Raw genomic sequence first — 27,143 nt, 5'->3', positions numbered from 1 at the left:
TTTTGTTTTTTTTTTTTAAATTTGATTTATATGCCGCCCTTCTCCGGAGACTCAAGGCGGCTTACAGTGCGTTAAGCAATAGCCTTCATCCTTTTGTATATTTATACAAAGTCAGCTTATTGCTCCCACAAACTGGGTCCTCAATTTACCTACCTTAGAAAGGATGGAAGTTTGACAAAATGCTCTGGGAGACAGTGGTGTATTTTTTTTTTTTAATTTGATTTATATGCCACCCTTCTCCGGAGACTCAGGGCGGCTTACAATGCGTTAAGCAATAGCCTTCATTCTTTTGTATATTTTATACAAAGTCAGCTTATTGCCCCCACAAACTGGGTCCTCATTTCACCTACCTTAGAAAGGATGGAAGGCTGAGTCAACCTTGAGCCTTGGAGAGATTCGAACCAGCAGAAATTGCAGGCAGCTGGTCTTAATAACAGGGTGCTTTAGACCACTGTACTACCAAGGCTCTTAACCTTAAGAGGTATGACTAAGCACGTGCTTAGGGTACCACCAGGCCCAAAGGGGGCACCACAAAGTTGAGAAAGAAAAAAAAAACACCAATGAAGATTTGTAAAATAAAATTGATAAAACTAAACTAAAACATCTTGGGCACAGTGAGCCTTAATCTGCCACTGCTGGGAGACCAACCACACAGAAGAACCCTCCTCTTTCTGCGGAACATATTGCAAGTAAACATTTATTTATATATTTTGTGGAGTACATATTAGATAATACATATAAGTATAAGCATGAATTGAATACATAAAATGAATACAATTAAAGGGAACATTAGGCACGCTGGCGCTCTTATGCTCGCCCCTTAAACATGGTGTGCTTCCAGGTATTTCTTCAAGGAGAAAGGAAAAAAAGCCAAATAGGTTATTTGCAATGATAGAGAGAACCTTCTTGCATAAAATCCGAAGGGATCCCCCCCAATACCAGAAACTGCTCCTAGAGCCTCTCAGCCTAGAACTTCACAACCCATCGAACAAAGAAAGCTTCATGTAACTGCCGTTCTATTCTTCCCTGTGCAAACTCCTGAATGCTTCAGCCCGAGACTTTTTTTCCCCCCTTTTCTTTTTCTTCATATATCCGGCGAGCCATACTGCTGATTATGCTCATGAATAAACAGCATTCTCAGCTTCAGGGAATCAGGCCTCCCCCGTCCAAATCTCTCTCTCTCTCTCTCTCTCTCTCAAAAAAAGGAGAAGCTAAACCGAGCCAAAAAAGGCGAGAGCAGGAGGGGTTTGGGAAAGGCCGTGCGTGAGGGGGAAGGAGGGAAGGGAGGTGGGCGAAGGAAGCTCTGCGCTTTAACTAGGATCAATGCGGTAGAGGATTCCTCTCCAGCCTTTGCAAGGAAGTCTGAGGCAATTAGTTCAGTCAGTAGACAGCCCGCAGTCAGCCAGTCTGGGCTGTTCCTCGTGCCTCGCAAGGAATGAGAGCGGAGAGCGGTGAGAATAAATGTCCGGTGGCCTCTGCAGTTTGGGGCTTCTTCTCTCGAAGGAAGATTTTCTTTTTGTTTCCCCTTTTTCCCCCCTCCTCACACCGTGTGATTTGGAGTTTTTTTTTTTCTCTTAAAGATAGATATATATAACTAGCTGATTAAAACCGCGGCTTAATCTTATTTCTCACCCCAGAGAAGTGGGGGAGTTTGGGTGGGTCCGTGCGCTCGGGGGAACGGACGGAGGCGTTTGCCTTGCGGTCGCCGAAGGCGGAGAGCGATGGGGTTTGAGCTGGATCGCTTCAACGGGGAGGTGGATCCCGATTTCAAATGCAATCTGTGCAACAAAGTTTTGGAGGACCCTCTCACCACCCCTTGCGGTCATGTGTTCTGCGCCGGCTGCGTCCTGCCGTGGGTCGTGCAACAAGGCAGCTGCCCGGTGAAGTGCCAGCGGATGTCCACCAAGGAGCTGAACCACGTCCTGCCCTTGAAGAGCCTCATCCTCAAGCTGGACATCAAGTGCGCCAACCGCGAGCGGGGTTGCGAGAAGGTGGTCAAGCTGCAGCATTTGGCCGAGCACGCCGAGATGTGCGACTACTCGCCGGCTAAGTGCCGCCATAAGGGCTGCGCCGAAGTGCTCAACTTGCGCGACGTGGACGCGCATATGCGCGAGAGCTGCGAGGCCCGGCCGGTGGGGATCTGCGAGCAAGGCTGCGGCTTGGTGCTCACCCATCGCGAGCGCAAGGCCGGCTCCCACTGCTGCCTGCAGGCGCTCAAGGCGCACAACGGCGCCCTCCAAGCCAAACTAGCCGGCCTGGAGAAGGAGCTGAAGAAAGAGGCGCTGCGGGCCGGCAAGCGGGAGAAGTCGCTCCTCTCGCAGCTCTCGGCCGTGCAGCTCGAGCTCCAGATGACAGCGCTGCGCTACCAGAAGAAGTTCACCGAATACAGCGCCCGCCTCGACTCGCTTGGCCGTAGCCTGGCCGCCTTTTCGCCCAGCAAGGTGAGTGCGACGACACCCCCCGCCCCAACAGGCGGGCGGCACTGTGACCCCCCCCACTCCATCCCTTTTTTTCTGGTCACTTGTCCTCTCGTGGGACGCCCCAGAAAGAGAGATGGGGGGGGAAGCCCAATGGTGTTTTAAAGTCTGCCGCCAATGTCTTTGGAGATAATCAAATGGCCCCTGGCCCTAAGAAAGCAAAGGACACCTTAACCCTAATCCTAAAGTTGCACCCCTCAGCATTCATTTCTGAGCATTCCTGGATAGGATTGCTCTGCAGATGTGTGAGCTTTGAGGTACCTGAAGGCCTGTGTGTGCAGCTTTCTCAAAATCTCTTTTGCAATTCATTTCTGTGGGATGCCCCAGTTATGGAAAGCTTGGTTACACAACCCAGTATTTAAAAAAAAAAAAAAAAACAATCCTTCCTTTCCATCTCTCTCCTCTTTCTCCTTTCCTCCCCCCCCTCTCTCTCCCCTTCCCTCCCTCCCCCTCTTTCTTTCCAAACATTACATACCAAATGTTCTGGCCCCTTTTATGCACCTCCCATATTCATCCCTGCAGGATAAACTCTTTTGAATGTGGTCACCCTCCAAATGTGCCAGGCCTTTGCATTCGAGTGGGGTCAAGAATAGTTTGGCACAAATGTTTTGGTGAGAGGAAACATCCCTCTTCGGAGGGGGGAGAGAAACAAAACAAGACCCTGAGGTTGCCATACGAGTGCCAGACTTTTGGCATCCTGTATCTGTAACTTGGGAATCAGCAAACAAATCAAGGCAGAAGGAAGAGTGAGGAGACAGGATATTTGTTGTTTATTTTCTTCTCTTTTCCTTATTAGTGAGAGTTGGAGGGAAAGAGCTCTCTCTTCTCTTTTCTTTGAAATCTGTTTAGCCCCTCCAGTCTCCCTCTAACTCTCTCCCTTCTTTACAGACATATCTGTCAGCTGCAGTTTCAGCCAGCTGGTGGGCTCAGCGTGAAGGGCAAATATTTACAGCTAAGCTGCTCTCCACTAACTTAGGAGAAATAGGACCTGCAAAACAGAGATTTGGTGGGTGGTGGCTGTGGATGTTTAATCAGAGTTTAAGAGCCTCTACCAAGTTCCTTTGCTCTTTCTGGTACTGTTGTTTTTTTGGGGGGTGGGGTGGGGGGAACAGCAAGTGCAACTCATCTCATATCTATGAAAAGTTGCCTTTGTGGACTTCTTTACACAATTAGGTTTTTTTGTAAACACTTCTTATTGAACATGTGTCTTTTTTCTCCCTTGAAACTACAGTTTCTTCAATCATGACTGATTTTGAGGGGTTTTGCACAGTTTTCCCTACCTCTAGCAAAGTTGAGCAGTGTCTAGGAATTATGGAAGTCAAAAGTCTAGTCATCCAGAGACCCTGGATTGGGGTTAGTAGAGAGTTTGAAATACTTCAGTGTTTTGATCATAGAAGGAAAAAAACTTCAAGACATTTTCTGAAACAAAGACATGGATTCTCAAAAGGCTTGCTTTTTTATTCGTTTATGATCATTTGGGCAGATTACATATATTTTCTCTTAAATTTAAAAATTTACTAGAGTTCTCTAGATAATCCTTAAGGCCATCAGCATTTATTGCTGTAAACCACCAGGAGTTCATGCAGATTACAGTGTATATAAATAGAATGTATTAGTAAATAAATAAAAGCGAAAGCATAAATGATGGCTCTCTTAAGGAAAATAAAAGATAACCCAGATCAGTCTTTTTCACTTCTCTCCAAAAGGAAATGTTGATACAGCAGTTAGGATGATATCACTCAGGGTGATAGCAGGAATTGGTAATTATGTAGAAAGATCACCATGTAGCTTTTGCTAACAGCTGTTTCTCATTATGTTACAGAGTGTGGCTGTCCATTAACATATCTAAGTTCATCTATTACCAAAGGCACATGTGAAATCTGTTTTAGGATCTTGAGAAAGCAGAATGATAAAATGGAGTTTGTCCCCTGTAGCTTGCAAAAATCTCTTGATTCAGTGCTACCCAAATGAATGATCTATCTTTTCACTCCAAAATCCTTAGAGAAAGAAAGTGTAACTTTAATGGGCATCTTGTAAGTGAACATTGGTTCTTAATTATTTAACTCCAAAGTTGCCTACTACTAATGTTCTCTGACTTGAAGGAAAATACTCATATCATTAAATATTTGTAAACACACTAAAAACAACAACAACAACAACAACCAAGAAAGATCCAGTGGAATACAACACAGTAATAGAAGAGTCAATGTAGTTTTCTTGACAGCAGCAGGACAGACATGGCTCAGTATTGCCTTCTAAGATGTTTCCTTGACCTCTCATTCTGAATATAAAATGTGACATTCCTGGGAAAAGAAAAAATGGTTTTGCCTAGCACTGAGTATATTACGTATATTTGGCCCCATATTTTAAGAGAGATGATGACAAACTGGAGCATGTCCTAGGAGGACAACCAGGATGCTAAAAGATTTGTAAGAGAACAGAAGGAATGGTTGGAAATGTTGGATGCCTGGAGGAGAGAAGACTGTGGGGAGATACGATAGCTTTCTTCAGATGTCTGACTGCCTGTATTATACTGGTAGAAGAAAGGGTAGGATATGGTTCTCCATATCTGGGTTAGGTCTTCACTATTTTGGTTGCTACTAATTTTAGAATATATAAAGAGTTGTGGTTTTAGATCAAGGTAATATGTGTCGAGTTCTTATCTGAGAGCAAAAGGAAACAAATGGCTAGAAACTTGAAGTTTCTTCAACTTGCTCCCCCCAGTAAGATTGACATTTCTTAAGGAACTGTTTTAAATAAACTTTCAATCCAATCATTCTTACTAGAAAATGTCAACATTGTAAGAGTCCAAGAAGTAATTATCCCATATTGTTCATTCACATTGTGGACTGTGGGATAGCTAAAACTATCCCAATGTGACTTGATGGTAATCCAACAAACCTCAGTCATCATTGTGGTCCCCTTGTAAAACTAAATCCATGGAGAAAATTCAGTGAGCTGTAACATTCAGGATTCGCATTCATTTTCAACATACAACTTTATGTTCACATTTTTTTAGCTTCCTATTCTGTGGAATTCCATACCTTCATTTGTATACTGCTGGTACTAATTTGATGACTTTGATGTTGATATGAAACTTTTTGACTCCTGATGTTTCTTTAATCCAAGCTAGGGTATAGCACCAAGTTCTTCTCTTTTTGGTCCCTATCCTGGATACCTAAATGAAAACCAAACTTTCTTACCAAATATGATACTATTAATATCTATACACTGATCATATATTAGTATCTTTCCCCTTTTGAAATTTATATTTTTGCTCTGTTCCACAATATGAGCCTCAATTGCTGATTTGCTTTGGGGTCTGCCTTCTACCTTATTTGTTCCATTTCTATGGCTGCCCATCTCAGTCAATGGCTCTGGGTGGCTTGCAGTTACATACTTTCTTTCATGTTAACTCTTGCCATGAAACCAGTGTCTGAATACCTGGATCTAGAGCTTGGGTATCTGTTAAAGTTGTAAAATGCAGATAGCTTTTGTAGCTTCTTATAAGTTTTTTATTAGCATATTAGAATAATAGAATTAGATCTTAGAGATTCCATTGTGAAATGTGCAATTGTGAGCAAAAAGCTATCTGCATTTCTCAATCTGTTTTTTAATAAGTGTACAGACAGGGAATGATCTCATCATTGGAACATGTAGTATCTGAATTGACTTTTGGTCTTGTAACAGGGCTGGGGCATTATTAAATTACCCAACTGGACACTTGCTATTTTCTTGTTTAAAGTCTTTGATAGCGTGCAGCAGTGTTTTCATCAGATTTATGGACACAGCTGGATAATATGACTGTTTGTTTTCAGCCTGTCCACAAAAAGGCTGTTATGTAGTTTTCAGAAAAAGGCAGCATGTAATCTGCAGAAAGCCCAAAGGTGTCAAGTCACCATAAAAGTGTGGCACAGTCTTCAATCAATTACATGTCTTTTACAGCCTTTTGGGCAACTTTCCAAGGTTAACAATTTTGGCCAAAAGAAGTGCAATTAGAAAATATACATCTTTAAACACTGAAGAAATACAGAGTCAAACCACAGCATGGCTATAGACCTGTTCTCCTTTCTTGCCTGTGTGGGGAGTGAAAGGATGGCAGGTTTCCAGTATTTTGATCCCTGGATTATTTAATCAGACCACGATGTCAACATAGTTATGTGCAGCAAAGGGCAAAGTTATAAACAAATGGCAGGCAGGCATACTGGCTCAGGGATTAGAGTGATACTAAGATATTCTGCAGCAGTTAATGTAAAACGGTTTCATTCATAAGCCCACCATGTTGCACCATGTCAAAATAAGCTTATATAAAATACTAATTGTCCCAAGGGCAGCTGTTAGTATTTTGTTTGCTGTGCTTATTAGTATTAAAGCAGTCAATTAAACTATAAAAATATAGTTTGTTTTTAAATATATATTTTTGGGTGTGAGAGAGGATCTTGATGTTTTTGATGTTTGCTCTTTTATTTTCCCAAACAACCATAATTGCCAGCTTAGAATACAGAATTATTTCTTAAGAGTTTGACTCAGCTGTGAGAAGACCACATGCCAGAAACATTCCATTTGTTTTGGGATCAGATGAACTGATTTGGGGATGAGGGTGGTGGAATGGCCGTGGCATTTTGCAGCAAAATCTTAACGATCAGTGTGATTGACAGAGAAGATATTTAGTCAGACTAGGAGAGAGGAGCACTTTCTGCATTCTTTAAAAATGTTCATTTCTGGAGGGGCAAGAAAATTGTCACAGCTTTGAAAGCACATCTGGTAGAATTATCAATATGGGTTTTCTTCCTCCCCTCTCCAATTATTCTGCTAAAATGTAAACAGTTATGAAACTCGGATGCATAGCATAGTTGATGTGGACAATGTTTACAAAACTTTGCTAAAACATTTTCTCCTAAACTTAATTGGTTACTATATAACACTGCCATTTTGTTCTTTTCTTATAGCAGCATTGGAATTAGAAGTAGCAATGGAAAGCTTTTTCCCTGCTTTAATCATGGCTTCAATTCTAAATGAAATCTAGAATTGGTTTCTTGGTTAATGTAGTTCTTTTTTCTTCCATCAAGCAATGGAAAACAGAGGATAGGATTTTGTGACAATGACATCCTTGTGTTTTCTTTTCTGAACTTACTAGATCATTAAAGCAGCCTCCTAGGACTGGATGTTTTTGTCTTTTTTTTCCTACTTTTTTTCTCTGGAAGAGGTAAGAATGCAATAAATTACAGTGAGCAGAAAGCGGAGTTTCTCTGCAGACTGGATTTTGATCATACACAATATCAGACATTTAGAGATTGAGATATAAACATGTTTAGCTTATATGGAAAAGAATCTTGGTGAAATCAGTGGTATTTACATATAATTAAATGAGGCATTATGATACATTGTTCTTTGAAGTCTAACTTAGTAATATTTTCCAAAGACTACTTTGTTGTACAATTTTACAAGTTAGTAGGGATTTCTAAGAGTCTGCAGTATTTACTAGTTGATTTTAGCTTTTTTCCCTTTTCATTCAAAGCAGTGACAGGAAAATATGTGACCCTTCAGCTTACAGAATATTTCTGAGTATTAATATAACTTGACTGACAGTTTCATTATTAACATGCAAAAAGAAAAAGAAGTATCATAAGACCTTGGAGCTCTTTTAATCCAACCCACTGCCCAGAACAGGTCTCTTTATAACATCCTAGACAAATGGTTGTCTAATCTTTTTTTTGAAAAACCTCCAAGAATCAGGGAGGCAAGCTTTTCCATTGATTAATTGTTCTCACTTCAGGAAATTCTTCCTTATTTCCAGGTCTCCCTTTGACAAGCTTCCACACATTGGTTCTTGTCCTTCCCTCAGGTGCTATAGAGAATAAATTGATGCCCACTGGTCATCCAACTGCAAATCCATCTGGTGGTGATACTGTCTATGTCACATTGTTCTATCTTGCCAAGAAGTAGGCTGTGGTCTACTTTGTCAAATGCTTTACTGAGTTCAAGTATATTATATCCACAGCATTTCCCTGACCCACTCTTTTAGTCACTTTATCAAAGAAGACAATAAGATTGTCTGGCACAATCTGTTTTTAATATACCCATCCTGAACTCCAGTAATCACCTTGTTCCTTTCTAGATGCTTACAAACCTGCTGTTTGATTATCTTTTCCAGGATTTTTCCAGGTATTCATATCAAGCTGATTGGTCTGTAGTTTCCTGAATCCATTTGTTTTAAAGCTTTATGAATATCGGAACCACATCAGCACTTTTTCAGCCCTCTACCAATTCTCCAGGAGCTCTGAAAAATGTCATTCTGTGGTTCTGTGGATCACATTAGCCAGCTCCTCCAACACCCTGGGATGTAAACCATCTAGTCCCAGAGATTTGAACTCATCAAAAATGAATAGGTGTTCTCTTGTCAATCCCTTACCTATTTTGACTTGAATTTTTGTTCTGTCTCCCACAGTGCTGCTTTTGATATATTGGGCTATTTTTTTTTCCTTTTGTGTAAAGACAGGTGCAAAGAAGGAATTAAGCAGTTCTGCTTTCTCCTTACTGCCCATCATCTGTTTGTCATTTTCTTCCATTGGTGTATCAACCATTTCCTTGATTTTCTTTTTGTTCCTTTTTTATGGAAGAATAATTTTTGTTGTTATTTTTGGCATTTGTTGCAACTCTTAGTTCATTCTGAGCCTTAGCCTTCCTGACTGCCTTTGCAGATTCAGGCTATTTGCTGATATTCTGCTCTAGTTTTATGTCCCTCTTTCCATTTTTTTATTTTATTATCCAATTTGTCACAGAGCTCTTTGTGCAGCCATGCTGGTCTCATCTAGAGTCTCTTGTTTTTCCTTTTCAGTGGTATTATTTTTGTTTGGACTTCTATTATCTCATTTTCAGAGTATCCCAAGCATTCTAAATCATTTTTCCCATTAAGATTTCCACCCATGGAATCCTTCTTATTCTCTCTTACTTTGTTGAAGTTGGGTCTCTTAAAGTCAAAAACATCTGTATCACATTATCACAGAATAATTGTAATTTATGGCATTAATTTGATTATGAAAGCTTGAAAAATGTTTGATTAAATTCTATGCAGAATCATAACTTTTTTTTTTTTACTATTTCCCTATGTGGTTATTTTCCATTACATGCATATTGTAGACACTATGGGTTTGATAAGTGTGAGTTTGAAATTTAACTAATGGGTTTGAAATGGGTTTAACCATTACAGCTAATAATTTGAGTCAGGCTAAAATTAGAATATCTAGATTGAAATGTTTTGTGGGAACCATATTCACAAAGAAGGTATGTGAGAATGTAATGGTCAGAAGCTAATAGTAAAGATCCATGAATTATTGTGCACACATTTCGCATACCCATATATTTTTATAGTGTACTCAAGTGCTTATCATTTTGATGACTGAAGATCTGGAACTAGTATGTATATCTCCAGTCTGCTTTCATTAGATTAACTGCGTAAAGGACTTGAATCAAGCCTTAAATTCCAGACAGTTCTGTTATTTCTCTTGTGACTAAATCATAAACAGGAAGATTGATTTTGTAATACTGTAACTAGGATATATGTTGCCAAATATTCAAGCAACTGAAACTGAAAAGTAACCCTATCAAAATGGATGTGAGCATTCTTCCCAATTTCAATAAACTTTTTGACAAGACGTACTCTGTTATTTCTATAATGAACAGTAGATTTTAAAAATTACTATCATTTTAATCTCTGGGCTCTTCTGTGGCACACCTTAGTTTTTCAGGAGGAATTGTGGTATAAAGATGAAAACCTTGATTTAGATGGCTTTGGGAACAGAAAAAGAATTGTTACTTGTGACTCTGTAAAATACATTAATTTCAAGCCACTTACATACTAGCTAATATCTTTACAGGATGTTAAAGGTGGAGCAAAAATTTTATCTTGACATCTACATTTTTCTGATTTGTTAATTCTCTGGACCATTTGGAAAGCAAATGTATGCACCTTTGAAATCATAGCAGATGCAAGCAACCAGGTATATTAAATTGGAATCTTTGTTTCCTATTTTGAAAACTGCTAGGGATATTAAATTATTAAACAGTAAGTTGTAGTTTGATCCTCAATCATAGAAGTTGATGTTTTGGTAATAATCAAATCTGAAATTAGGGGGAAGATACGTGGCTATAGAAATATTTAAATAAGTTGATTTTTTTAATAGTGGTTTTAAATATTTTGAGAGGTTGTTCCTTTACTTTAACATGCTTTTAAAATACACTTAGCAATATATACAACTGAAAAACATATGAACAAACCAGTATGCTTTATCAACTTGGAGGCACCTTTATATCCATTCTATTAAGAAATGCTTTGCTTCAATGGAACCAACAATTCAGTTTTAAAAGGTATTGAAAAACGAAAGGAGTTAATGTTAGTTACATTGTATCTATTTTTATTTTATGGAAGCTTCAAAATTACAAGTTTATATCATCTTCACATATATAGCTTGATTTCATTTTTATTATTCCACAACATACACTGCTTGATATAGTAATGGGAGACACAGTTGTTACATTTTCTAGTATTACTGATGGGAGATTAAAAGAAATTTAAAATTCAGTTCAATTCAGTCTTTATTGTCAGTGCACAACATATGTACAATGAGATTAGTTGAGCACCTCCTATTTTCCCAAGAAATGCAATACTGACCCTTCATAGGATCTTTTATAACATAGTAATACTACCTTTGAGTAGAGTGCATCTTGAATTCTGCTCTCGAAGGTCTAGGTCTCAAGTAGAAATTGTTTCCATCCCTGATATTTGATCTTTTATCAAGTGGAATTGCAAGTACTTAGAGCTGAATCCACATGCATGAAATGGTGCTTTCCTCTTCAGTGCTATCTCTCCCCATTTCAGTAGTGATATATAAAGGATGTAAGGCCAGCAAATGACTTTCCTGTATTTAGGAACAGGATCAGCAGTGGACCAGACATGATCAATTTGCAGAATTTCATAGTCAATTTGTTATTGTATATGTACTTGCTTTTTTCATAATTAAACAAATGGTACATATTTTAGATACGGCAATTTTCTCTAACCATTGTTTCCTATCAGGCAAAAAAATTGTATTCATTACATTTAGGAAAGTCTGCATACAAACAATTACAAAATATTTTGTAAATCAAGGGGCGGGGGGGGGGGGAACTGACACTGAAGTTGATTAGAGTCAAGCAGCACTTCATTAAATAAGTATATATGTATATATGACAGATATTTTCCCCTAAGGCATTGTTTCCTAGTCAGCAAATAGACAATTTACAAAGATGAGAATTGTGTGGTCAAACAGTTCAGGTTTACTTAAAATGACTGATGTTGTGAATATTGTATGTTGATAGGGAATAAGAGAGTGGAATCATTATCTCCAAGTTTGATTTCAAAAGATTGGCATGTTTTGGTAAGAGGCACCATCATATGGAAAAGGGAATTCTTTCTTCAGAATAAGTATTCTAATTTTGATCCTTTGTCTTTTACTCTGATGTCCTGTTTATAACACAGTTGTGAACAGCCACATTCCTCCCTACAAATTTATTAATAATTAGATTGTAATAAATCTCAGTAAAATGCTTGAGGAAAAAGAGAGAGATAACAACCAAGCATCATGAATATTTATGGAAGATATGGACTGTATGCACTACATTCCTAGAACTAGGCTCCTTTTTATCTCAGAAGGTAAGCTGTATTTGCAACTGCATTAACCAGCACCATCAAAGGCTTCTAGCTGTAATTAATATTCCAGCATTTGTCTTTGTATTTTCCTTATGCTAAATACTTGCAGTCATGCATATGAAGATACCTGCTTCTGTAAATGACACATGCAAAATCAGTAAGTCCTTATAAAAACACTAAATTTTTTGTCTTAGAACAAAAAGAAAAAAATCCAAGGTAATAAAAATTAGTGACTGTTTCGTTTTTTAAACTTGTTGAAATCTAATCTTCAAACAAGTCATAGTAGTTTCTCAAATCATTTTTATGAAACAAAATTTGTCTCACACTTGCCAATGTTAAATTGATTTTCCTTGCTTCTTTCCAGGGTGAAGAGACAAAGACATTGAATCTTATTCTTCATCGTGATTCAGGATCTCTTGGATTTAATATAATTGGTGGTCGTCCATGTATGGTATGTTGATAGTGAACTTATGTTTCTTAGGAATATTTGATGCAAAATAGGTGTTTAGAAAAAGTAATGAAATATATAAAATCTATAATTCTAAACATAGGAAAAAAGGCCAATTGAAGATCAAGCCTGTGAAAACGAGGGGATTGAGGGGTTTTCTAACAAAATTTTTAGTCAAATTTTTAAGGGGTCCTAGGGAGGGGGAGGGTCAGATTGGAATTCGGGCTGTGGGTATGGGGGATAACCCACAAGGGAGAGGGTCGGGTCTGGCAGTGAAGCGTGGCATGGGGGATGGGGGACCCGGGATCGAGGGAGGGGTTAGAGCTTGTCCGGATAGTTTTTTGAACATCAGTACTGTAGGTGGGAGGGGTAGATATGGCGGGAGCAGGGGGCCATATCGTGTTAGGGGAGTGCGCACTCGCTGTCTACGAGCGGTGGCGTGCTCCGGCCCCCAAGGCTCTACTCGCTCCTCAGGTTGCATAGACCCTCAGGACCCAGGCCTTCGGCTGATGCTGTGCAATGCCAGGTCCGTAGTAAATAAAGCCCCCCTCATCTGTGATCTTGTTCAGGAGGGGGGTGCGGACCTGGCAGGTATTACGGAGACCTGGTTGGGCCAGGAGGGGGGGCTTCCCCTCGTTGAAATGTGCCCGCCAGGTTTCCAAGCATTCCATCAGCCGAGGTCACAGGGGAGGGGCGGGGGGGTAGCGGTTATCATTAAAGAAGGTCTGAGACCGAGGGAGGCCACTGTTCCTCAGACGGCCGGCTGTGAATCCCTTTTTGTGAAATGGGGTCATGGGGTTCAGATGGGTTTGCTGATCACGTACCTGGCTCCCTGCCACGTGGCAACAGCCCTGCCCGAGCTACTCAACATCATCGCCGCGGTGGCGGTTGATACCTCTAAGCTTATGGTCATGGGGGATTTCAACCTGCCGTCCGTGGGTGAGACGTCAGAGATGGCTCGGGAGTTCATGGCTTCCATGACAGCTATGGACCTGACCCAGTTAATTCATGGCCCTACCCACACAGGGGGAAACATGCTGGATCTGGCTTTTGTCTCTGGACAGTGGTTGAGGGATCTTGATATAGGGGATATAGTTACTGAACCCTTGTCATGGTCAGATCACTCTCTCCTTCGTCTCGACTTTCGAACCGCTGCACCCCGCCGCAGGGAGGCGGAGCCGGTCAGATGGTTCCGCCCCAGGCGCCTGATGGAACCTGACAGATTCCAGACGGAGCTTGGGCCATTTCCTGAGGTTCTGGCACACGCCTCGACTGGAGACCTGGTGGCCGCCTGGGATAGGGCGGCTGCTGGTGCTCTGGATCGGGTCGTGCCTTTGCGGCCTCTGACCCGGCGCCGATCTCAATTGGCTCCTTGGTTTACCGAGGAGCTGAGGGAGTTGAAGCGCCAGAAAAGACGCCTAGAGAGTAGTTGGAGGGCCAGTCTTCTTGAATCTGACCGGACACTAGTAAGATCCCACATTAGGAATTACTTAGTGGCGATAAAAGCAGCGAAATGTAGTTATTTTGCTGCTCTTATTGCGTCATCAGATAATCGCCCGGCCGCCCTCTTTAGGGTGACCCGCTCCCTGCTCCACCAGGAAGCGCGGGAGGACCCCTTGGAGGGTAGAGCCGAGGATTTTGTTCAGTATCTGTATGACAAAATCACTCAGATTCGGGAAGATTTGGACTCCGACTGGGTAGTCTCAGGGGGAGAGACAGGGGCAGGTCTTGAGAATGTTATCTGGGATGAGTTTTATCCTGTGACCCCTGAGGACGTGGACAGGATTCTGGGTAGACTGAACGCGACCACTTGTTTATTGGACCCGTATCCTTCCTGGTTAGTACTGGCTTCCCGGGAAGTGACACGAGGCTGGCTCCAGGGGATTATAAACGCTTCGCTGAGTGAGGGTGACTTTCCCGCCGCCTTGAAAGAGGCGGTGGTGAGGCCTCTCCTCAAGAAGCCTTCCCTGGACCCGGCAATGTTGATAAATTATCGTCCGGTCTCCAATCTTCGCTTTGTTGCGAAGGTTGTTGAGAGTGTGGTCGCGCAACAGCTCCCCCAGCACCTGGATGAAACGACGTATCTGGATCCGTTCCAGTCGGGCTTCAGGCCCGGGTACAGCACGGAAACGGCATTGGTCGTGTTGGTTGATGATCTCTGGAGGGCTCGGGACAGGGGGTGCTCCTCTGTCCTGGTCCTGTTAGATCTCTCAGCGGCTTTTGATACCATCGACCATGGTATCATGCTGCACCGGTTGGAAGAGTTGGGGGTGGGAGGCACTGTGTTGCGGTGGTTCTCCTCCTTTCTCTCTGACCGGTCGCAGTCTGTGTTGACAGGGGGACAGAGGTCGACCCCGAGGCCCCTCATATGTGGGATGCCGCAAGGGTCGGTCCTCTCACCTCTCCTGTTCAACATTTATGTGAAGCCGCTGGGCGAGATCATCCGTGGTTTCGGGGTGGAATACCATCAGTACGCTGACGACACCCAGCTGTACATCTCCACCCCGGATCACCCCAACGATGCCCTTGAAGTGATGTCCCGGTGCCTGGAGGCTGTACGGATCTGGATGGGGAGGAACAGGCTCAGGCTCAACCCATCCAAGACTGAGTGGCTGTGGTTTCCGACGTCCCGATATAGTCAGTTGACGCCATCACTGACTATTGGGGGCGAATCATTGGCCCCCACGGAGAGGGCTCGCAACTTGGGCGTCCTCCTGGATTCACGGCTGTCTTTAGAAGAGCACTTGACGGCCGTGACCGGGAGGATTTTTCATCAGGTTCGCCTGATTCACCAGTTGCGTCCCTTTCTGGATCGGGACTCTTTACGCACGGTCACTCATGCCCTTGTCACCTCCCGCCTGGACTATTGCAACGCTCTCTACATGGGGCTCCCCTTGAGGAGCACCCGGAGGCTCCAACTGGCGCAGAGTGCGGCCGCGCGGGTGGTAATGGGAGCGACATGGCGTTCCCATGTAACACCTCTCCTGCGCGAGCTGCACTGGCTCCTGGTGGTCTTCCGGGTGCGCTTCAAGGTTTTGGTTACCACCTTTAAAGCGCTCCATGGCTTAGGACCCGGGTACTTGCGGGACCGCCTACTACCACCAATAGCCTCCCACCGGCCGGTACGCTCCCATAGAGAGGGGCTCCTCCGGGTGCCGTCAGCCAAACAATGCCGACTGGCGGCCCCCAGGGGGAGAGCCTTCTCTGTGGGGGCACCTACTATCTGGAACGAGCTCCCCCCAGAGATATGGAGGATCCCGGATCTGCGCACCTTCCGCCGCGCCTTAAAGACCTTACTATTTCACCAGGCCGGCCTGGCCTAATTTTCCCCCTCTTTTATAAAAGATTTTTAAAATTTTAAATATCTTTTAGTATTTATATATTCAATTTTAAATTGGTTTTAAAAGTTTGGGGTTTTAAATTTGTCGGGGCCAAAATTATTTAATTTGATTTTATTCTATTTTTTAAATTTTGTATTGTATGTGTTTTTATTGTCTGGCTGTGCACCGCCCTGAGTCCTTCGGGAGTAGGGCGGTATAGAAATCTAATAAATAAATAAATAATAAATAAGCCTGATTCAACATAACAAAGTATATTTAGTTCTCACTTAGTAACCACAATGGGACTCCTTGGTCATTCTCAAAGCAGTTGCTAGGTGAAACTTTAAATGTGTTCATGATCTTACTTCAGCTTTCCTTTGCTTTCCAGACCTGAAAAAGTCAAAAGGTTACTTTTTCATAAATTCTGTAACTACAAACATCACTGTAAGAGACAGTGGCTAAAAAAGGCAACCTGTAGGATTTACTCCAAAGAAACATATGATGTGTAATGCAACATGCATGTTTTTCCCTGAAAAATAGTATCCCCATGCATAAACAAGTAGACCTCAACTTAGAACCATTTGTTTAAAGACAGTTCAAAGTTACAATAGCACTGAAAAAAGTAACATTACCATTTTTCACACTTACGACCATTGTAGCATCCCCATGGCCATGTGATCAAAATTTGGATGGTTGGAAACTGTCATATTTGTGGTGGTTGCAGTGTCCTGGGGTCACATAATCCACCTTTTGCGACCTTCTGACAAGCAAAATCAATGGGGAAGCCAGATTTATTTAACAACTGTGTTACTAACTTTATTGCAGTGATTCACCTAACAACTGTGTCAAGAAAGTTTGTAAAACAGGGCAAAAGCCACACAACAACTGTCTTGCTTAGCCACAGAAATGTTGGGCTGAATTATGGTGGAAGTTGAGGACTACCTGTATTTCATTGGGAAAAAATGCTGTTTCCTTATGGTTGTGGTATGTTTTTTCTTATGATGTTTGGTGATAGTTTAGGAATGCTTAATCATATAGGAATTAAGCAGATACGACTGATACAGATTCAACCTGTCATATGAAGCTATCCTATTACTTTCGTTACCTCAGAAAATGAGCTTTGTTTAAGCAGCTACTATGCTTTTTATTGATATGTTCCTAATGGGGTTTTTATTATGTTTTAATTTATTTCTATTTAAAAGTCACTTTTGATATTCAATTTGAATACCATTCTTTGTTGAAAAGATACGATATAAATTCCATTAAGTTCCTACTAGCATAGTATGTTTAAAATGGGGAGAGCCAAATGCATGGATTTGCCTTTGCCATGGATATTCTCTGAATGTCTATCTATCAGTTCAACTTACTTGTTGAGAGAAAAATTAGAGAAGAGAGTGCTATGTATATATTGCTTTTTGCTTCTAGAGAAAAGACAAATAAATAAATGAATTCTTTGGAACAGTATCTCCTAACCTGATTTTATCCATATGCTGAACTTCCCATGCCCATTGAGAATTCTGGGAGTTGAAGTCCTTTACATCTGGAAAACAGCAAGTTGTCAAAGACTGCTGTATGACTTGAACAGTTTCTTCAAAAGCATGCTTAAAAAGTGGACTCTCGAATAGAAGCAAAAACAATAGATACAGCTGTGGAAGGCTTAAAAGACACTTCACCTGGATTGATTGAAAACCTCTCCAGTGCTCTTCATTGAGATTTTGAGTATATTTTTCTAGTACTTCTAGCAACTTAAAGCAGCCCAGCAGAGCAAAGTGACTTATCCTAATGTGTCAGCTAGAAACACTGAGATGTCTCACTCAGTGGAGGCATTGCCTTTTATTGTTTTGTTCTTTCATTCTTACTCAATGCATCTCCTTAAAGTGACATTGCTTTGCTCATGCGTAATGACTAGTAAATTCCATGGGCCTTTAGAAGCAATAAAAATATTTCCATTGCTAGAATATATATGTGTGTGTGTATCTCCCCCCCCTCTCTCTCTTTCTCAGTGTATAGTCTTTTTCTTACTATAAGCTTATATACTGTACAAAATTGTAAAGCAGTTGGACCTGCTATTTGTTACATGCCAAATTTCCAATAAGATATTCATAAGAAACAATTTTGTGACATCTGGATGATTTGTTTTAATAATTTGTTTATTTTTCTGCTTATTGATCAGATGACACTTGTTTTTCACTATGATTTTTGCTTGTAATTAATAATTATAATTGTTTTGAATATCAGCAAAATATTTTACATTTATGGGCTGTTATATTTTAACAAACTTTGCAGACTCCATATTGTCTGACAATATGTTTAAATATAGAAATGCTTTTGCTTATAAGAAGACAAATTTGTTAAGTAATTTGATGAAAATATTTCCACATTTCCTGCCAAGGGTTCATATACAGGATTACATCCTGAACTGTAAATATTTTTATTTAGTTATTATTAAATTTATATGCCACCCAGTTCTCTTTTCAAAGGGTTCCTGGACATCTTACAATACAATATGTTATTAGAAGGTTTGTTACCTGTTTAAATTTCTATTTTTCAACTAAGTGAAAGTATAGCTGGACAATGACATGGGTGGCATATATATTTAATAAATAACTAAATGAAAAATATCAATATAGCTTGTACAAACATTTTACAATATTGTTGGATTCTTGAAGCTCTCTGAGCTTGGTTGTTTTCTTGCAGATATTATATTAACAAACTAGGTATCATCATCAATGCTCAACTGATGATAAACTGGTAAGATCATCATTTGAGCATTGATGATGATACCTAGTTTGTTAATATAATGTCTGCAAGAAAACAACTAAGCTCAGAGAGCATCAAGGACCAAACAGTTCTACCCCGAGCTACAAATATTCTCTTCTATCTTTAAAAAATTAAATTGGATATTACAAACAACATTTATATAAAGTTCTGTTAATATTTTAGGTTTAAAAAACATGGAAGGGTACTCTGCTTGCATTAAAAATGGGATGTTTAAAAGCTTAAAATCTAAGCAAATTCTAGCTGGTCAGCAATGAATAAAATGTTTCCATGCTATGGAGTAATATTCATTTGCCAACATCACTGAAGCAAATGTGCCCTGTTAAAAGAAAAGGCAATGTCTTATGTTAATTAGTACAGTGAGTTAAAGGAGGATATTATTATCATTTCCTCCCCTCATATTACAATGATACATATTGGAAAACCTCTTAACAATCAGCAAAATGTTTACAGATGAATCCTGGAAGTAGAACTTTTTAAAAATATAAAACCTTAATTTTATATGTGTTCTCATCTGTTATATGTGTAGATGTGGGCAAGGTCAGAGGCATCTTGGCAACTAGCCTCTTTTATTTCTTCCTCTGGTGCTTATCAGGAGCATCCAATGTAGCTACTCCGAATTAGAGACCAATTGTTGCTGCATTTAGCATTTACCTAGAGAAGGTCTGCATTCCCATGTTGCAGACCAACAATGTCCTCTAGCATCCACATGGCATTCCATGTTTCAATAGTTAACATTGCTATGACTTCGGTTTCCTTCACTCTTAAGTGCTGTTTGCATTCTTTTTCTTTGCTTTGCTTAAAGGACAATCAAGATGGCCCAACCAGCGAAGGAATCTTTGTCTCTAAAATAGCTGACAGCGGGCCTGCTGCCAAGGAAGGAGGACTCCAGATTCATGACCAGATTATTGAAGTAAGAACACTTGATCTAATCTATTTTCAACTGGCATAGCTCTATATCCTCATTCTGTGGTATAAAGTATAGCATGCATTTCCAATCCAGGAGAATAGTGACATGAGCAGCAGAAGCTGGAAGAGAAGGCAGCTGAAACATGCTTGACTGCTTCAATGTTGACCTTCTGGGCTTTAGGTATAGTTGTTATCTAATTATAGAAAGCAGATTATGGAAGGTATGTGCTTGTCCTGATATTTTGAAGAGCGAGTTTCTACTTGGTATGCTGCAGCTATTTCTTCTGAAGCTGATGGAGACATGCAAGTGGTTTAGTTAAAACCATATGTGAGGGCAAATATTTGTTGTGAAAACTGTGACTTTATTTAGCTTGGTTTCTAAGACTTTTTTTTTCAAGAAGACCAAAATGTTTCAAACAGTTGATAAAGGACAGATGCCTCTCTTAAGTGAGTATGGGAATACATTTTGGTGAGCTTCCCTAAGAAATCCCTTAAAGAGTTACTGGATGCTCGTTTTCGACATTTTCCCCATTTCCTTAATGTCTTGATTGCTTGAAAAAATAGTTTTTATTGTTGTGCTCCTTTCTTAAGATGGTGTTAAAGCTCTTTTTATTTTTTTGAAGGAGAAAGTTAAATTTATGGAACAAGAAGCAATTAATTGCAAATCGCGTTCCATCGTTGATTTTCTCAGTGTCTGAATTTTTAAAATTGTTGTAAAGATGGAAGCATTACTGGACTATTGTTCTTTTATTTTTTTTTTAAAAAAAGGCAAAAAGGAGTTTTGCTTTTGGGCCAAAGATAGCACTGGAGCAGCCAGTCTCTTCAAGTCCTGGAATTCCTTTGCTCTTATGTTTTTAAAATGTGCAATAAGCAGCTGTAATGGATTTTCTATTGTCAGAAAGCAATATATAGACTTTCTGTTTTCTGCACACATAAAATAAATGTATTTATTTATGTACTTAACTTTTGTTAAAGATAGAACCGGTTATGCTTGGAAAAGGCTGATTAAAGATGCAACAGAGCCTGAAAAAGAGAAAGCAGATTATAAAATAATGTCTGATTTAAAGATATAAAAAGGCTGTCTGGAAGAGAAAGAAGGAATATTCATGCAGTCTTTTTCCACTAACTTTTATAAATCTTATAACGACTTCAACTTCTCTCTCTAAAAACTGGACCTCAGGGTTTTGGTTTTCTGGAAGAATGACATGTTTAGATCCAAAGGGATAAATACACTTCAGATGCTGCACAGCCATGGTTGTTTACTTATTAGCAGCAACTTAAGCCGCCATGCCTTTCCTCAAACCTGCATTTTGGTCACATGGTCTCAAGGAAAAGAAAACACTCATTTGATTTCAGGAGGCCTTGCATAGGTAACAACAAGATATACCCACATGTAACTACCAGGGACTAGTGTTTTTTCCGGTGAGACTGGTCTATCAGGGCAACCTGATCTACCCAACTATGGGACCGAGCAAACTGCTTTAGCCTTTCAGCCCCAATCCAGGCAGACAACCTTTCTGCCAGCAAAGGCTCCTGGATTGGGGCTGAAAGGCAGAAGCAGTATGCTCTGTCCCATAGTTGGGTAGACCAGGTTGCCCTGATAGACCGGTCTCACCGGAAAAAACATTTAATCTCTCCCCTGGTATAGCTGACAAAGCGAGGAAAGCCCGTGGCTTAGAAGTTGATACATCTACCTAATATGCAAGTAGCCCATGTTCGAATCCCAGAAAGGGTATATCTAGCTGATGAGAGCTAAATAGTTTGAAATACTGTAGATCTGTACTAGTCTCCCTTTATTTCTTTGTCGATAAAATATAAATTCTACCAGGGACAAGGGACAATTCCTTATAGGTGCTAAGAAGTACAGGATATATGTCCATGCCAGATTTGAAACGCCTTTGCCTGTTTGGATTTCAACCTTGCTCATTTTTAGTTTAACTTACTAAATAATATGTAAACAAATAATGTCATCTAAGACACTTTGTCATAACTTAAAATAGGATGGAAAGCATTATTGTGGCAATTAGAAGTGGTTGTGTCTTTTATTGGTATTATCTTTTCCCATTTTTATAACTAATAATGAAAAATAAATTAAATGAAGCAATATACATGTATGAAGGCTATTGCTTAATGCATTGTAAGCCGCCCTGAGTCTCCGGAGAAGGGCGGCATATCAATCAATCAATCAATCAATCAATCAATCAGTCAGTCAATAAATAAATACTTTGTATATTATATCTCTCTGAGTGGATATGCGTGTGTGTCAGTTCTAATCTGGTTATATCTAGTCAGATTAAAACTGAAATATAAATAGAGTTTTACTGTGGTCCTAATTACAATTTTTGTCTGGAGGGAAGAATTAATTCTTTCTCTGCCATAATTCAGATTAGAATTCTTCTGTTACTTTCACACTAAAAAAATATAAAATAAGGCACATCCTTATTCACATGTGGTGAATACTAATGATCTATTTATGAAGTTATAAGATTTAGCTTCCTCTAACGAGGTTCAATACATGAATCCAAAGTAGGAATAGCACGTCCAGACAGTTGGATTAGTTGCTTTATAACTACAGAATAACTTTGGTAGAATAAGTGGGAGAAATCAGATACTGTAACAGATTTATCTTTAATTTCGTTGGTGTCTCCAGCCTGCACAAATCTTGAGATTTAAAAGGCTCTGGATGCCTATGCAAGTTATCTTCTGGAATTGTGATAGTCTTAGTATGATGAGGAAGCCTATGGTGGTTGAATGTTTGAACTGTATTTTATCTCTTTAATGTCCAAACACATTAACGTTATCTGGACTCCCAAACACAATCCAAGCTTAATGTCTGAGAGGCAAAGATACCCTTCAAAGGTGACCTTGTTCTGGTAGAAAGAATGTGAAACAGATAAGGAATAGTGTCACACTATAGTTATTAATCAGTAGATACAGGTCTCTTCCACTGAGGAATTAAAATGTATTATTTTATAATTATTGATCTGGGCATCAGTGATTACTGTAACTGCAAAAGGTGGAGATCATTCTGTATTGTAGAAGAGTTAAGGATTGCTAGCTTTTAAATATTGGCATTGTAATTGGGCCACAACTTTGTGGCAGTTCATTTAAGTTTTATTGAACACATGGACATTATGAATGCTGATATGGGATGATAATAAACTTTGCTGCTGTCTGAGGATTTTACACTGCTCTTTACTAAGAAATAAAGTAGGGTTACATAAACCAGAGAAGATGAAGTAAGAGAAGATGGTTCATGTGCTGGCTTATTCATGCTCTGAAAGAGTTGTTAAGAACAACACACTATAGGAAAATTTCAAAGGGAGCCCAAATCAGCTGTTGGAGAAATCCATCTTGTACCTTAGTTTTCTGCGTCCTCATTACATATATTCACATCCATATGCCTTCCTCAAAAAAAATAAAAATAAAATCACCAAGACTAGAAGGCAATTCCCAATCTTTGATTTGATTGTAAAGAACTTGACTTGAAGCAAAGAAACTTGGAGTCCAAGCTGGAAAGAATTAGAATATAATCTAATTCCATGGAACATGCTTGAACATGAAAAATGCTGTGAGAAAATTTGATGAGGAGACAATGTCAAGCTGTATATGTGTTCTTTAAATCAACCCTGCATGTTGAATAGAATATATGGAAACACTCACAGTGCCTGTATGTAGAATTATTGAATCAGAAAGCTGATTTTGAGCCCCCCTGCCTAGTTAGGGGATACCAGATTTAACAATTCAAATGATACCACGTTTCACAGTTACATTACAGAGAGGTTGATTAGCAGGAATTTTTAAAAAGCTCCTTATATGTCAGTGTTGTATTTAGTTAAATTTTGTGTTCATTTCATGATCTGGAAAAAAATAGCAGTGTGAAAGATTGTCTTTGTGCTCTTAACAGTATTTGCAAAAAGTGCATTATGCTTATGTCTCAGCTAAAATCAGGATGTTGCAAACTGGCAGATGATGAAACAGAAAAATAATAGGTTTATAACAAGAAAAATATGTAGGCCTGAAAGAGAACAGGATAAGCTATTTTTGCTGTAGGTTGGATCATTCTTAAAGATTGCTTCACTTTGACTTTTGAAGTGAGAAACAAGAAAGAAATGAGAGTTTTTGGTAGAATTATTTAACAACTGCATGGAAACATTATTATCCTTTAGTCAGTAGCCAGCACAAAAAAAAGAAGAGATGATCTATTAAATACAAATTTTAAAAAAGTGCTGGTCATATTCAGCAGTTCATTTCTAAATGTACAAGTAGGCTAGAATACCTATCTTGTAAAATACTTTAGATATTAAATGTCGTAGTCAGGTTGTAGATGAACAACTTTCAGAAATAAACAAAATTCCATTTCATGCTGATCTTAATAGAAAATTCATGGTGTTTTCTTAACCTGTGAGCCAGGAGTATGTAACTTCCATAAGGTTTTGAAATAGGTTCCCTTCCAATGATCTGAAATGAAAAAAGAAACACAGAGATAAATAAGATGCACAGAATATCTAATGTTCTATGCCTCTGTGACCGCTTTGAAGAACAGAGTAAATTGGAAATAATTATCAAATATAGCATAAGATCAAACCTGTAAAAAATAATAATTGCCAAATGAAAGACCTTTGGTGTAGATATTGGGCTGGAAACTGGTGGACTGGGAGTTCTTGTCCCACTTTGGACACAAAATCAGATGGGTAAAATTGAGCCAGTCACTTTCTCTCATTGGAGGCAATGGCAAACTACCTCTGAGACTACCTGCCTATAGTTTTCTTAACAAGAAAACTATAGGCAGCCACTAGGAGTCAGTGACTTAAAGGTGCATATATATACATACACACACAATGGGTGTAATCGCTTATCATAAAAAATTCTCATATAAAAAAAGTATATTGTTATACAGAATATAATTTTATTGTTTTGATTTTATTTAATTCAAAAATATAATTTATCATTTAAAGAAAGATGTAATAGCAAGAGTACAGAGAGTGGCTGAATTTCAGTTCAGACAATTAAAGAAATGAAATACAAAAATTAAATTAAGAACATATTTCTTCCAGTGGTTTTTACACATAATTATATGTATGTTGTTCACATTTTCATTCTGTTCAGGATTAGATTAAATACTTGTGAACAGTTCCAAAAAGGATGTACATTCTGCTGAGTTGTGTTTCTCAGCTTGAATTCAAGATACTGACTTTACTTTAAAAAAATAAAATACAGTTCTTCCACTTCTGGTTTAATTCCTTCAATTTTAGGTAACTAAAAAGTATCATGATTTAACTTTTGGATGTTAATTTGTGGGTCTGGATGTTATTTTAGAGATGCTATAGCAACACGGTGCTTTCCAGATGTGTTGGGCCACAGTTCTCGTCAATCTCAGCCACTGTGGAAAACACATCTGGAGTACACCAGGTTTTGGAAAACTCATCTATGGTACTATTTTGGAGCTCATGCACAACACAATAAGTAGACAATTAGATATAATCACACTTAATGTCTCACACATGCAGTAAATTACTATGTCAGTTGTATGAAGTGATTGGAATAAAATTAATGTGGATCAGCTGAAAAGCTATTGAATATTGAAAGTATTCCTATTCAAAAAGTGGTTTCATTTTATTTAAAAACATGGGATCATCTGTGTACTTAAACAGCAATATATAAAGAAAAAAGACTCCTGAATTTTCTCTAGCCTATAGATTTTTGCAGAAGTGATCATTGCCTTTGGATTCCATTCTGTTGCACTTTGTAACTTTTGCCTCCATTCAATTTGGTCCAGTTTTTGGAAACTGTCAGGACAAGTTTCTGCAGTGTTCTTGGAAAGGTTTTTCAGAAGTGGTTTGCCATTGACTCATTCCTGAGAGAAAGAAACTGGTCCAAGGTCACCCAGTTAGCTTTGTGCCCAAGCAGGACTACAATTCATAGTCTCCTGGTTTAGCTTTTGAATAGACATTGAATGTTAAGTATCAAAAGAAGGTTTCCATTGCCTGCTAGGTAGAGATTAGAAAGATGCATTTCAATGCAATTAATAGATACCAGCTTGAGAAAGGGTACATCTTCTATAAATATATATATATAAGCCAAATACCACTCACTCATCACGAAATCTCAAGAACGGTAAAGCCTATAAACTTGAAACTTGGCATTTATTTATTTATTAGTCATATTTCTATGTCGCCCACTCTCTGAGGACTCTGGACAGCTTACACCAAATATAATATACTAAATAGCATATTGCCCCCTAACAATCTGGGTCCTCATTTTATCCACCTCGGAAGGATGGAAGGCTGAGCCGGTGAGATTTGATCCGCTGATCTGCTGAACTAGCAGTCAGCTGAAGTAGCTGCAGTACTGCACTCTAACCACTGCGCCACCTTGGCATGTATGTTCCTCTTGGCTTCTAGGTGCTCACTAAGAAAGGATTTTTTGAAATGACCATCAGATCATTAATATTTCATATACAGTATTATATTCACATGCTCTGATGCTAAGGAGTTAGACGTTCTACTCCCCCTCCCCATCGGAAAGGAACTCTGTCCCAACTGCCAGTTGCCTTATATTAACACACTCTGATGCTACTCCTTCGCTAAACCAGGCATGGGGGTGGCCAGCGCGTGATTCATCTGGGCTGTGGGCTGGGACATTCTACTCTGCCTCCCCCTCTGTTCCAACTGCCAGTTGCCTTATATTAACACGCTCTGATGCTACCGAGTTAACACATTCTACATTAAGTTTCAGGCTTTAAGTATCAATTTATCACACCCGATCACATAGTTTCATAGCGAAGCACGGGCGTCCAGCTAGTTAGTATATATGGCATTGGGGTAGGAGGCATGAAAGTGACTAACTTGATAGGGATAGACGATAAGGTGGGAGCAAAAACTAAACAGAATAACCAGCCAACAAGAGACTTTGGAAAGTATGTCTTCTGTTCCAATACTAGGACTTTCATTGTTGTCCTTCAAGCATGTGGAATGCACTGCTTTGAAACAGTTCATTTTTGAAATTGGTGAAAAAAAACAATGTGAGGCTACACTTGGTTTCATACTGTCTGCTGTCCCAGCTGAAAATGAAAGCCTTTAATAAGTACAACAATTCAGCTGAATTCTTGAATCTGCAGAACACCTCTTTGAGGTGTAGTCCTTTGGAGCCTAGGATTCAAAATTTTGGATCCTTTGAAGCAGCTTGGAAGAAATTCACAGTTCATTGACTATTATACAAAATTAGGAGCTGGTATTGTAGCAGCTTCATGTCATTATTCATGTTATTCTTTATATATCATTTTAAAGCAGAACACTCTGATTACAATGGAATAATATATGTAGTTTTAAACCGCAGTGTTCTCTAATAAGCTTATAGAATTGTTTTGACACCCCCCATAAATATAAATGATAACCGGCTGACAATATTAAGAGTGAAACCTTTTCCTGTTAGTTTAAGTGCTTTCAAATGTGGTGAAGTATTGAAAGAATTTCTCTGTGACTGTGTTATGTGCCCTATTGATCATGTCTGTTTACAGAAGT

General features: G+C 39.4%; 1 protein-coding gene across 1 annotated transcript in view; it reads left to right on the top strand.

Moving 5' to 3' along the window:
* Positions 1–1,362: 1,362 nt before the first annotated feature.
* PDZRN3 (PDZ domain containing ring finger 3) overlaps positions 1,363–27,143 on the top strand; it is a 225,023-nt gene continuing 199,242 nt past the window's right edge. The window contains exons 1-3 of the mRNA XM_070936861.1: positions 1,363–2,441; positions 12,530–12,616; positions 19,517–19,624. Of these exons, the coding sequence (XP_070792962.1) occupies positions 1,722–2,441; positions 12,530–12,616; positions 19,517–19,624 (915 nt within the window). The 5' untranslated portion in view covers positions 1,363–1,721. The remainder of the gene's footprint in view (positions 2,442–12,529; positions 12,617–19,516; positions 19,625–27,143) is intronic.

This window comes from Pituophis catenifer, unplaced genomic scaffold (genome assembly GCF_029215685.1).
Source record: "Pituophis catenifer annectens isolate HBS135680 unplaced genomic scaffold, rPitCat1.0.hap2 SCAF_2, whole genome shotgun sequence".
Classification (NCBI taxonomy): Eukaryota; Metazoa; Chordata; class Lepidosauria; order Squamata; family Colubridae; genus Pituophis; species Pituophis catenifer.
The sequence above is the reverse complement of the archived record's forward strand: the minus strand, read 5'-3'. Positions and strand labels throughout refer to the sequence as shown.